At 44.3% G+C, this 12,500-nt stretch overlaps 1 protein-coding gene across 1 annotated transcript in view; it reads right to left on the bottom strand.

Moving 5' to 3' along the window:
- Nucleotides 1-11,994, bottom strand: part of LOC125027854 (GATA-binding factor 3-like) — a 13,384-nt gene extending 1,390 nt beyond the window's left edge. Inside the window, 6 exon segments of the mRNA XM_047616985.1 lie at nucleotides 4,788-4,913; nucleotides 5,253-5,354; nucleotides 5,356-5,399; nucleotides 5,587-6,300; nucleotides 10,731-10,851; nucleotides 11,911-11,994. Of these exon segments, the coding sequence (XP_047472941.1) occupies nucleotides 4,788-4,913; nucleotides 5,253-5,354; nucleotides 5,356-5,399; nucleotides 5,587-6,300; nucleotides 10,731-10,851 (1,107 nt within the window). The 5' untranslated portion in view covers nucleotides 11,911-11,994.
- Nucleotides 11,995-12,500: the final 506 nt, after the last annotated feature.

The following is a 12,500-nucleotide window of genomic DNA, read 5'->3' as shown; positions in this document are numbered from 1 at the left end:
AGAGAGAGAGAGAGAGAGAGAGAGAGAGAGAGAGAGAGAGAGAGAGAGAGAGAGAGAGAGAGAGAGAGGGAGAGAGAGAGAGGCGGGGGGGAGGCAGAAGAAAGAGACATAAGGAAAAAAAAAAAGACAAACGAAAACATACACATACACAAAGGAACAACAAAATGGTAAGAAAAAAGAAGAAAGGAGGAGGGAGAGAGCGAGAGGCCGAGAGAAACGGAGAGAGCCAAGAGCGAGAGAGAGCGCGAGACCCTCCCATAGAGGAGAGATTCCAGCGGCCCCGTTAATTAGCCAAGTAGCCAAGCGGCATTCAAGCGCGTCTTTATGGGCGGACGGGCGGCTTTGTGCGGGCGTGAGGCTCCGGCCGGGGATTGTATTGACCTGTCTACGTCTGTCTGTCAAGTTTACGACCCGCCACACCCTAGTTTTGTCACACGCCATTCTAGTGTCCGCCCGCCTTGCTTCCAGACGAGTGGACGCGCTTTGTTGCGGAGCCCAAAGTCAACATACCCGTTAGTGTGACTTATTCGGGAGGGAGGAGGGAGGGCGGGGGTGGGGGAATGGAGGTGGATTTCGGGTGGGAGGGAGGGAGGGGGAGGAAGGGACGGGCGGAGGGACGGAGGGTTGGAGGGAGGGAGGGAGGAATGGGGAAGGTTTAGGCCGGGATGGAGAGGCGAAGGGAGAAACTTGGGATTGGTGGGGATTAAAGCTATTGCAGAATGATATTGCGTTTGCGTGTGTACAAGAATATAATTGAAAAAATATTTTTCTGTCCACACACAACACAGACACAGACACAGACACAGACACACACACACACACACACAGACACACACACACACACGCACACTCATGCCCGACCGAGTTCTGGCCTTCCTCCATTTTCTTTGATCAGTGTTGTAGGTAATTAGGAGTGGAGAGTGAAAAGCGAGAGAAGAATGCAGGTGGAAGATGTGGCGATGAAGAGGACAGATAAGACGTCGAGAGAAGTGAGTGTAGGACGCGATTCATATGAAATTCTGTGTCGATGAATTATGCCGCGTTGGGATGCAAAGTGAAGGGATACGAACACACACTTAAATACGTACAGCTGATAAAATGGTAAGTGAAATAAGATGTAAGATTGAAATAACTCACGAATAAAAAAAAAAAAAAAAAAAATAGTGAATTCCCTTGTCCACAGAAAATGTTTAAATATAAAAGTAAAAAAAAAAAAATATATATATATAAACCTCCTCCTTCAATTTTTCATCAGTGCGCATTTTTTCCCATGGCTTCCCTCTCTCAGCCCAACGTCCCACCATTATCAACCCTGACATCCGGGAGACATGGAAAACACGACAGGAAATAAGAAGATAAACAAGATAAAAAGATAAAAGGAAAGACGCAAGCCTTCCTCGACTTCAACCGAACCGACGTCAAGGGGAGATGGATTGTCCGATTCCGTTCTAAAAACTCGGGAAACAATTTTGGCCAGTAATAATGAAACGGGACACATCTAGTTAGCATACAATATTCCAAATACAACTTTCTACAGAAAATAAACCAGTATCCACGTCCTATTTAATCAAACGACAGCCAACTGACTTTGTTTCAGACAAGAGCTATGCCTAAGTCGAAGCCATGCGCATAGGCTGCGACGCGTGGCGGTGGCGCCAGGGCGGTGCGGTCGTCGCCAGACTCCGCTCAGCAGAAGCATGACGAGCGAGCTGCCGCTACGTCCTCTGCGCTGCGGATGCCAGACTACGCCACTTTGGCTCTCCGATCGCCAGCCAATTCAACCTTTTCCCTCATGTTAAGGAACGGTTTGAAGGAGGAAGACGATTGCAGCTTTGGTTTGAAGCGGCGATGCTTTCTCAAATCTGCGAAGAATTTCTCCTAAGCTTCTTTTGTTGACTGACTAGATTCGGGTGGGCGGATTTATTTCCCGTTCGATTTTTTAATTTAGATTTATCGGATAATCTCGTCCGTGGCAAGACGTCAAGCCCGTTGTTTTAATGAACGAATTTTGCAGCGAATGCCCGGAACATGAATCTCCCACACCTTGACGAACACTATTTCACGTGAATTATATACAAATTGCTTCACGCTCTGATCGAACACGTGCCGCTCATTCCAACCTTTGATGGGCTTAATTAAGTATTTATCTACGAATTAGGCTGCCATTTAGTTCGAACAAACACCTCGCGGCGCCGTGTGTAAACAGTAGGTCGGGTTGGCGCCACCGTGACCGCTACGGCTGACCCGGGCACGCTCGCGGGTCACGTTCCTGCCCTGCATGAAGGGTATCGGATCACACCCGGGCCTATGGGCACGGGTGCAAGGGTTAGGCCTACACGATCTTTGAAAAAAGAAAGGGAAAAGAGTGAAAAAAGACTGACACTCGTGACGTTAGATTATCTGAACCATTCATTTTTCCGGCGTGATAATAAAGTGCACATGATTTTCTAATGAATGCACAAAGTTAATAAAGATCGCGACGTAATAAAAAATTAAGGAAAGGTTAATCTGTAACGATGAAGTTAAGACCACATTTCTTTCCGCGTGTTGAAGCCGTGACTAACAGGCAGGAGACATTACCTCTAAACAAACTATCCGTAGTGCGCGGTTGACGTTTATATGTGACATTAAGTATTTTTTTGTCAAAGTCTAAACATTACAAACATTTATACACTTAAGTCGGCATTTCTTTTCATCGGAAAAAGCGAAAAGGTTATTTCGCAAAATAAACTAAGAAAATCTAATCTTATTGAATCAAACGATTTTTTTTTCCTCTTTAATTCTCTCATTAACAAACCAGGAAGAAGTGGCTGAGCGACACGACACGTATCTAGAGCGTGTGCCTAAGAGGAGAGACAGCGAGGCCACGACACTTGTATGGATAATATCATGTTTCAAACCTGGCGCCACTTCCCCGCCCGTCTCACAGTACCGCGCTCGATTTTTTTCTTTTTTTACTCTTTTTTGGGCCATTTCAGCTCACGTCTCTTTGATGCCTTAGTCCTCGGGATTATTTTCTTCCTTCTCTCACCCTCTCGCTCTTCCCATTTCTTTTTTTTTTCTCTCTGTTCGCCTTTAGTGTTCTTTTTCCTAAATTTCTTACTCTTTCGATTCTTACGGAACATAAATGATTTTGCGAGCGATAAAAAAAGCAGTTGCGTACGAGATCATATCTGTGCGACCGCCATTCCTTAATGAACGCTTTCCATTGGTAGAATGAGAGAAACTGCACAAAAAATACCTACATCTCTAACCACAGTCGTACCCGTGACTGGCGGCTGTAACATGAGGCCCAAAATGAGGGGTTTTGACGACGATAATTACAGGAGAAAGAGGGCTAAAAGGAGGGGAAACGTATTCACATTACGAGAAAAGGGAAAAACTGACGCCGAGGTTTTGTGGTCTGTCTCTGCAGGAAGGGCCTTGGTAATGACGATAATCGTGTGTCAGTTATGCTAATAGCAATAATAAGTAACAATAAAGGTAATCATTATCATTACCATATATCAAGATACAAATATATAGGAACCTGACAACCAAACCTTAGCAAAACAAAGCCATTCCTTGCGCTGGCCGAGACGTCAACATGCCGGCCGAGGAAAGCGGCAAGAGACAGCGCCGCGGCGATCGACGGCGGACCGAGTAAGATTAGCCACGGACAGATGTTCCCATGTAGACGCTATATTTTACATCGCCTTTGGAATAATCACTCCCTGCGCGCGACTCCCTCCTTCTCGCGCGGGAAAGTATGACCCTTATGTCACTCCGTCAGAAGGCCTGGATGTGCGGAGGGGAACCTTGGCTCTCAACGCGAGGCTTCTGGTTTTCGAGGGAACATGTGTACGAGGGACGCTAATATATCTTCCATTTTCTCCTGAATAATTATGAACCGAGTGTCACAACTGCGCGTGCACAATATTGACTCTAATGACAGGATGTCATTGTGACTAAAATGCACCGCAGGAGGCCAAAGCAGAAGTGTCTTACGGTCGTGCAAGGCTCGGCATCTTTACGTTTTCGGGGCATGATAGTCGCATGAACACTGCATCTAAGGTTATAAACGCGCGGTCTGTCAATACCAAGCACACATGTAGTGTTTAAAGCTATATGAGCCAACAGCACAAGGTGAGTCACGCATTCGTGACTCACATCTCAAGATTGTGGGGGCAGATGGTGGGAGCATTTTTACCCACGGCGTGGTCATTGCCTCTTCAGTGCTTTTAGTTTGTTCTTAAGTTTCCCTCTGATACTTCTGGTTACTTAAGCGTTATGAAAAAAAGAAACCGTCAAGAGAGACTTCCTTCACGGGGGACACGTTAATCGAAGGTAAAAAGTTCTTTCACTAATCCCACTTATGATTGCCTTGGTTTGTCAGCCAAGATAAACATTCCCAATATAAAGAGGAAGACCATTAAAACGGCGTGATAAAGGCACACCATGCACTACCAGTAAAGCGGAAAATCACACTGGGAGGGGGGGCGTGATGTGATCGACCATTTGACACGAATCATAAGTGTGTAATCATCTGATACGTCGGATTCACTGTTATCATTTCCACACTCGCTTTCGAAACTGTATTTGAACGTTGTGTCTAATGATGAGTAAATGTAGCAGGTATTCCCTTCTGCATTTTTGTATATTTTGTTTGTGTTTTCGCTTTTGTCTTGTACTTTAGTGTATATGTAAGGCTGTGCGTGTTCCTCCTTGTCTTTTTTGTAAAGAAGTTCTAATTCATAATGGAAATCCTAATGTGTAATGGCTTAGCAAGCATTCAAAGAAACACTTACGTTGTGCAGTTTGTAGTAGAGTCCGCAGGCGTTGCACACTGGCTCTCCGTTCTGGTTCCGTCGCCACAAAGTAGTCGTCTGTGTCTTGCAATTGACGCAAGAGGTTCCTTCACGACGATTGGCAGACTGAAGGAGAAATATTTCAATTCAGTATGTTTTAGGGAAAATACTCTAAAATATCATCAATATTATTACTAGTGTTTTTTATCTATGTACAATTTGATATTTCCGAGTACAGAACAGACTGCATCAAGCGGTAATCAAATCTTTGGGTGAATAATTCATGAATCGGAATAAGGTTTTCCGCGGCGGCACAAGAGCGCTCCCTCCGGCCCTCCTCGCGGCATCGGACACCTCAATGGGAGCGGGACGTCGCGATGTGACGATAATAAACGCGGGCTCCGATTGGGGGGATAAGGGAAGATCGAGGGTAGATTAGACACACTGATATTGATTGGGACTCACCGTGCGCTGCTTGGGCTTGATGAGCGGCCGGTTCTGGCCGTTCATCTTGTAGTAGAGGCCGCAGGCGTTGCACAGGTAGTGGCCGTTGCCGTCGCGTCGCCACTAGCGGAGTGGACGTGGCGCCGCAGTTCACGCACTCGCGTCCTTCTGAAGGGAAAGACGTCAAAGTCAAGGTTAATAAAGAACCACAGAGACGATTCAGCTGAGATGCATTTGTGAACAAATTAATTTTTGCTCGATTATTGGACTTGGAAATTTATTCATTATGATCATTATACCCATAACAATTTACAGCCTATAAGATAATCAAAAGCTAAATGGTGAGGCTGCTTACCCGTGCTGGAGCGCTTATTGTTCTTGGACTTCTCGTGCGAGGGCGACAGCGCGGTGGCGGGCACGGTGGAGAAGGGCTTGCTGAACATGGAGGTCATGCCCGAGGACGGGTAGAAGCCGGAGTAGCCGCTGTGAGTGAAGTCCATGGTGGAATGGGTGGGGTACGTGCTGTATCCGGCCGGGTGGGCGGTGGTGTGGGCAGGCGAAAGGGACAGTGCGGGCTTGGAGGCGAAGGACGAGGTGAAGGCAGGGCTGTAGACGGAATCCGACTTGATTTCGCTGCCTGCGACGCCGCTCGGGGAGGCGGTGACCCGGTCAGGGGTCATGCGTGCGGCGGCTGTGGGGTTGTCGTGTTGCTGAGGCTGCTGCTGTTGCTGTGGCATGGGGCTGGTGCTCATGGGATGATCCTGGGGCTGCTGCTGCTGCTGCTGCTGTTGCTGAGGTGCTTGCTGCGACGCGGCTGCTGAGGCGGTTTCTTCGGGCGGGGTCGGAGGATATCCATAGGCGGCATATCCCTGGGCGGACTGGTGTGTCTGGTGGGCGGGCGTGGGCGTGGGCTGATAAGTCTTAGCGAAAGGTGTGTGCCAAGAGGACGCGGGCGTGTTGTAAGCCGAGGGGGCAGCGGCGGCAGCCATTTTGTCTGTGCCCAACCAGGAGTGCAGAGGTGTGGGGAAGTGCGGGTGTGCGCGGTACATGCTGCTCTGACCAAAGCGACCTGGTGAGGGAAAAAGCAAAGGTTACTCGCTGCAAATAATATTCTTCAGCAATGAAACTAACAGACAAACATATTATGCATGAAATTCTAATGTAATGTAATATTATAAGCAACCTAAAAGATTTTCCCCCTGGACTCCTGGAGAGTGTTAAACCATCAAACGATATGAGAGGATTTTTATAGGCACTGCACACTCCCTCCCCCCTCCCCCTCCCATCGGAGCCTCCCGAGCAATTTAACACAGAATGGAGCTTGACAGTCAATTGACGGTTTGACTGACAGCTTGGTGGAACTCGTGAGAAGTGAGTGTGGGCTTCCGATGGGTGGTTAGTGGCCTCATTGTTTGTCATTATAAGGTTGCGTGTGGTTAGCGCCGCGGCAAAGCTTTTCTCCCATTGTGTGAGTACGCAGGCTTTGACGACGAGGAGTAATCGGTGCCATTGTTGTTTCTGGTAATGCTGATGCATATTCATTTGAGGACTCCTTTTCGAGAATATTTTTTGGGGGAAATGTAAGCAGAGAGGATTATATATATATATATATATAGATAGATAGATAGATAGATAGATAGATAGATAGAGAGAGAGAGGGGGGGGGTAAAGATAGAGATAGGTAGATAGATAGACAGATCGATAGATACATAGATAGACAAAGAGAGGAGAGAGAGAGAGAGAGAGAGAGAGAGAGAGAGAGAGAGAGAGAGAGAGAGAGAGAGAGAGAGAGAGAGAGAGAGAGAGAGAGAGAGAGAGAGAGAGAATAAAAACAGAAGGCGATAACCACAGAAAAAGGAAGATGTGAGAAAAAATAAAAGAAGAGAGCACACGGATAGGCAGATGACCACAGAGAGAGCGCGAGAGCCAGACGACCATAAAGCAGCCTCGCGCCCTCCGTCGGTCCCTCGGCCTCACGTGTTCGCGGGGCCAAACGAGGGTGCTAATGCGTGGGTGTTGATGAGAGGTCATTACGGAGGAGCACAAGTTACGGATGGACGCTCCTTAAAAGTGATTGGTGCCCTTCGCGTGACCTCCAGCCCCGCCGGGGAATTAACAGGCCTTTAAGCGCTGTCCCATGTGCTTTGGCTGACCGCAACACACGCACTTTTTGAATCTGAAGACTATTGTGTAAGCTTCGAGTTTTTTTTTTCTCTTGTTTCTTCTTATATAGCTCTATTTATTGCTCACATCGGTAGAGCTAAAAAAAATAATAAGCAGGATGAAGTACGGAGAGGGGAGCATGGCTAACCCTTGGGGGCCGAGAGCCGCGAGGAGGAGCCGCCGCAAACCGCAGCTCCAGCTCGCAGCGCCTCCGCCTTCGAGGGGAAAGTGCGCGAGGCTCCCAGAATGACCACCGGGACCTAAACATCCGCCAAACATTTATTTTCCTTAGACACATTTACCTTTTTCCGCGAGGGGAGTTCAGTTGAGGGTAATGGGGAATGACAGTTAACATCTGTATTTGGCAATCGCTGCGGTAGGAGGCTTTCAGAGCTAATAGGACTGAGTCGGACTTATGGCACACCAGCCTTCCCGGGACAGGCGCGGCGAGAGTGAAATAGTGAGAAATATTTTTCCCCCTTTGCCTCTAAACGTTTTCTTTTTCTGGGGATTTGTTGCTGTTTCCGTTTTTAATACAGAATGCCCTTTCGTTACATTTCTTCTTTAAAAAAAGACTTATTTATTTTTACTAGTTTTCAAAGACATTATATGAAACCAAAACGGAAATTCTGAGCCCGGAGATCCAACAAATGTCGCCCTAATCTTGTGTTTCACGCCCAATCCCTTCGGCATGTAGCGGCGACCCGCCCTAATTCGACAACAATGAGGCCGCCGCGCCATCCACGCCCGCGCCCGAGACGATTTCATTTTATGACAAAGCTAAGGCGGCGGCGCTTGGCTTCTGCGGGATTTTCGACCTCGGTTTAGTCTTCTGCGGTTCGGATGCTGCTGTTTGGGGGGGTGGGGGAGTCTCCGGCGACTGGGAACGACAGGTCATGGCTCTCTGTTTCGGAAGTGATGGAGAATGGATGGGGTTCGGCAGCTACCGATTTGCTCGTATTTGAGGTAGGAACACTTGATAACATTCTGATCGCCATAAATATCAATAAAAGATATATCAGTGACAATGTAGTACTTTTCAGAAGTGTCTGCTGTTTCAGGCTCGAGTAAATTATAAGCTGCCTAGACAGAATAAATCTAATCAATTTACAAGCTACAGCCTTCCCATTCCCATTATCCGTATTGTAATTAACCGAAACACCTGTGCTAAACAAACAGACACGAAGCAAATCGAATAAAAAAAAAAAAAACAACAACAGCAAAACACGATGAAACAATAAACCCAACGCATCATAAAATATCTCAGAAATAGACAGAGTTTCGAAGTCGCTGACTATACTCCAAGAAGTCCCATTTCTTATACCTTCAGCGATATGTATATTAGTTGACGAGTGTACCCCAAAGGGACACACGCTGCACCTGGTCCCGATCAGTCTCCAAGCCCAGACCGATGAGTAACTTCGGCCCAGGGCTCGGGACTTATCCGAATCCGTATCTATGTCGTTATGGCAATTTGTTTAAGCTAGTTACTCGAATGAATTTGTTGTGATATTACCGATTCATAAATTTTCAAAAGCTGAAGATAATAATAATAATGATAATAATAGTGATAATAATAATAAAAAAATAATAGTAATAATAATGATGATAATAATTATAATAATAGTGATAATAATAATAAAAATAATAATAATAATAATAATAATAATAATATAATGTGATAATAGTAATGATATTAATAATAATAATAATAATAATAAGACAAAGAATAATAATAATAATATAATTCTTATCATAATAATAATATAATTCTTATCATAATAATAATATAATTCTTATTGTAATAATATTATAATTTTAATTATAATAATAATATAATTATTATCATCATCATCATTATTGTTTTTCTTATTATTGTTATCATTATTATTATTATTATTATTATTATTATTATTATTATTATTATCATTATTATCATTATTATTATTATTATTATTATTATTATTATTATTATTATTATTATTATTATTATTATATTGTCAATACTATCATTAATATCATCACCATTATTATTATTACTCTCATTATTATCACTATCAATACTATTACTATAATCATAATTATCATAATTATATTAATAAAACAATAATTTTCGAATTCATGTGATATCTCATGCCACTGGGATATAAATGCAAAACGTTTGAATCGATTTACATATTTTGACTTTAAGCTGATTTTATGACCGCTATGATCGACCGTCAGTTTGCCTGAGCGGTAAGTAATTATGAATGCGTGTTCATCAATATCTGTTGATGAACATCTCCATGTGCATCTTCTAAAAACAACCAGTAAGTGTGACGCAATCATTCAAAGCCAGTGCAGTCGCTGTGCCTGCCCGCGTTTCCTCGCAGCCAAGTGGCCCGCGCCGTCCTTGGCTCTCCTAATGAGTGTCGCTGCGCCGCGCCGGATGCCCTCTGCCGCTGCATCTCGCCTCCTCAGTCCTCGCGCCATCATTTAACGCAACTAATACGTCAAAACGACGCGATTGCAGCTCAAAATCACGGCTAGCGTCGGTGACATATTGTGGTGGTGAGTAGCAGTGACGTTTCGGAGGCCGCTCCACGTCATACGCCGTACTGTGTTACAATTTACGCAGCCGTACACCGCGGCCTCCATGTACACGGGTCACATTACACGAGTTTTTACGCTGGCGAAGGTTGGTTCCCTCCTGGCCTGCTGGTGGCTGCACTGCCCTTGTTATCCCTCCCTCTGATATTGCAGTTTATGCTTCTGCAAGGTTTACGAACTTCATCTGACTCCCATGCATACCATCGGCTTGAGCTAATGTTGCAAAGTCTTGTGTGTGCTATTTATGCCTTTAATTTACTGCACCTATCGTATTGATAAAAGGAATGGTATCGCTGAATTCCCCCGGCAGTGAGGACTGAAGGCACCGAGACCACGAGGCCCGCGTCCCAGTGCCACAAGGGCTCGGCCACTGTATGGAAGCGATTAACGTTTTTTTGGACAACGGCTCTAATTTGCTGCATTAATTTCTTTTCATAATTATATGTCTGAATTAAGGAGACGGTTTCCTCGGGGTAGGGGAGGAAGGGGGGGCGTAATTAGGGTGTGTTATAGGGGGGAGAGGCGTGGGGGGTATACAATGTGTACCCAACAGCGTCGTAAATCAATAGAAATTACATGCGTGTAGTCCTGCGACAACTCCACTGATCACTCGCTGCCTCATTCCTAACAAAGAGCACAAAACAATAAAACAAACAAACAAACAAACGCCTTGTGACGCAGACAAGTGCAAACTGAATGTCCACACAGCGCCGATAAAAGAAAGAAGCCAACGTGAGCTCGACTTACCTGGGTTGGAGTAAGAGCAGTGCTGGGAATTGGAATAGAAATCCTGCAGCGACGACATCGGGGCGTATCCGGTGGGGTACTGGGCCTGACCCCCCTCCACACCGCTCCCAACTTCCATCATCTGTGGGAGACACGCAACCTCGCATTAGCTCAAAAACATCAATGTATCCCTCTTTTTGTATTTTTTGCTCTCTAATCAGAGAAGAAAAAAGGACTTGGTAAGCAGAAGTATTCGTACCATAACGCCAAATTCTCATAGTCGTATAAAAGAAAAGTCAATTGTTGAAATCACATTTATATACACAAATCAAACATCACCATATTTTTGTAATGATCGACATGCTACACACTACGCCTACAGTATACCTAAATATATTTGATAAAGTATATAATTCACTATCGTCACTATCATTCCCACTGACATTTTACAACAATCTCTAAATATGTTATACGGTACACAGAATATCCATAATGCATCTGTTAACAATAATTATACAAAATTTGCATAAATTTTATAGTCATTATTTCTGAAAGTTTCACAAGAGACTCAGATAATATCCCGCTGTGATGTTCGGCGCAAGAGCGGTTCGGAAGCGCATCGGCGGAGCGGCCGCCACTTGTACTAAATAATTATTCTTAACTCTTTCATTCGTAAAAGGACGACAATCAAGAAAATAGAACATTGCATATGCACCGTGCTAAAATCCTCTAAATCACATTTTTTCCTTTAAATTAGATATGCCAAATGGAGGTAGAAGCAATTTTACCACAAATTCCTCGCAGATTAACTTCAGTGGCTATTCAGAATATACGAGCTACCCCTAAAATCTAACCTGAATTCTTCTGTAGTTATCAGAAAAATAATTTGGAAATTCCACAAAAAAATAAGTGCATGTATAATTTGCTCTTAAGCTACTAACATAATTGAATATTCGTGGTAGCAGTTTAACATAAATGCTAAAAACGCAACGTAGTTTGATCTATAAATTATTTTTTGCGTTTCCTTTGAAAATCTAATTCCTAAATTTACTTGTCCCTGGCACGATATTCTGCAAATTCAAGCAGTCTACTTACTGTACCCGACAAGACACTTTCGACAATCACTTTTCCAAAAGAATCTCAAGAATCACAATATACACTTTCTAACTTTGTTGTAAATATGTTCCACTGGGAATTTTACCTTGTATCTTTCTTTACCAGACCAAGGATATACAATCGAGAGGAACACAGAATGTTTCAATGTGCTCTATCCACTTGCAGATAGTCAACTAACGTGGTTTGAGTATCGCGTGTGTGTCTTTGTAGTCGTGAGAACACGCCTCCTCTCGCGGCGGACCAATCGTCGATTACCGTGGTCACGCAGAGTGAGTGACCAGAATGCATAATAGTTTTGAATGTAGCACATCCTATGCAGTATTATTATTGTTGAAATTTACACGAAAACTTTATATAGTCTTTACATATATTAGGATATAGTTATTTTATTTATAAATGAAATATAAATGAAAATATAAAATACAGTCATAGGAAAAAGGGATGTGGCACAGTACGGCAGCGAGATTTAAGCTCCACCCAAGACCGTAGTCCCGCCCCCTTCGACGCATGGTGCTGCCTCCTCGCGGCCAAGTTCATCATTGTCAAATATGCCCAGTTGAACCCAAGTCTCAGCGGCATAGAATTCTCTGCGACGCCTAGAGAGTTACCCGAATTTTCTCTTGGTTTTAACTTAGTGAGAAACGAAGCGAGTTTTTCGGATCGATAGACCGCATG

Source organism: Penaeus chinensis, chromosome 8, assembly GCF_019202785.1.
Source record: "Penaeus chinensis breed Huanghai No. 1 chromosome 8, ASM1920278v2, whole genome shotgun sequence".
Classification (NCBI taxonomy): Eukaryota; Metazoa; Arthropoda; class Malacostraca; order Decapoda; family Penaeidae; genus Penaeus; species Penaeus chinensis.
The sequence above is the reverse complement of the archived record's forward strand: the minus strand, read 5'-3'. Positions and strand labels throughout refer to the sequence as shown.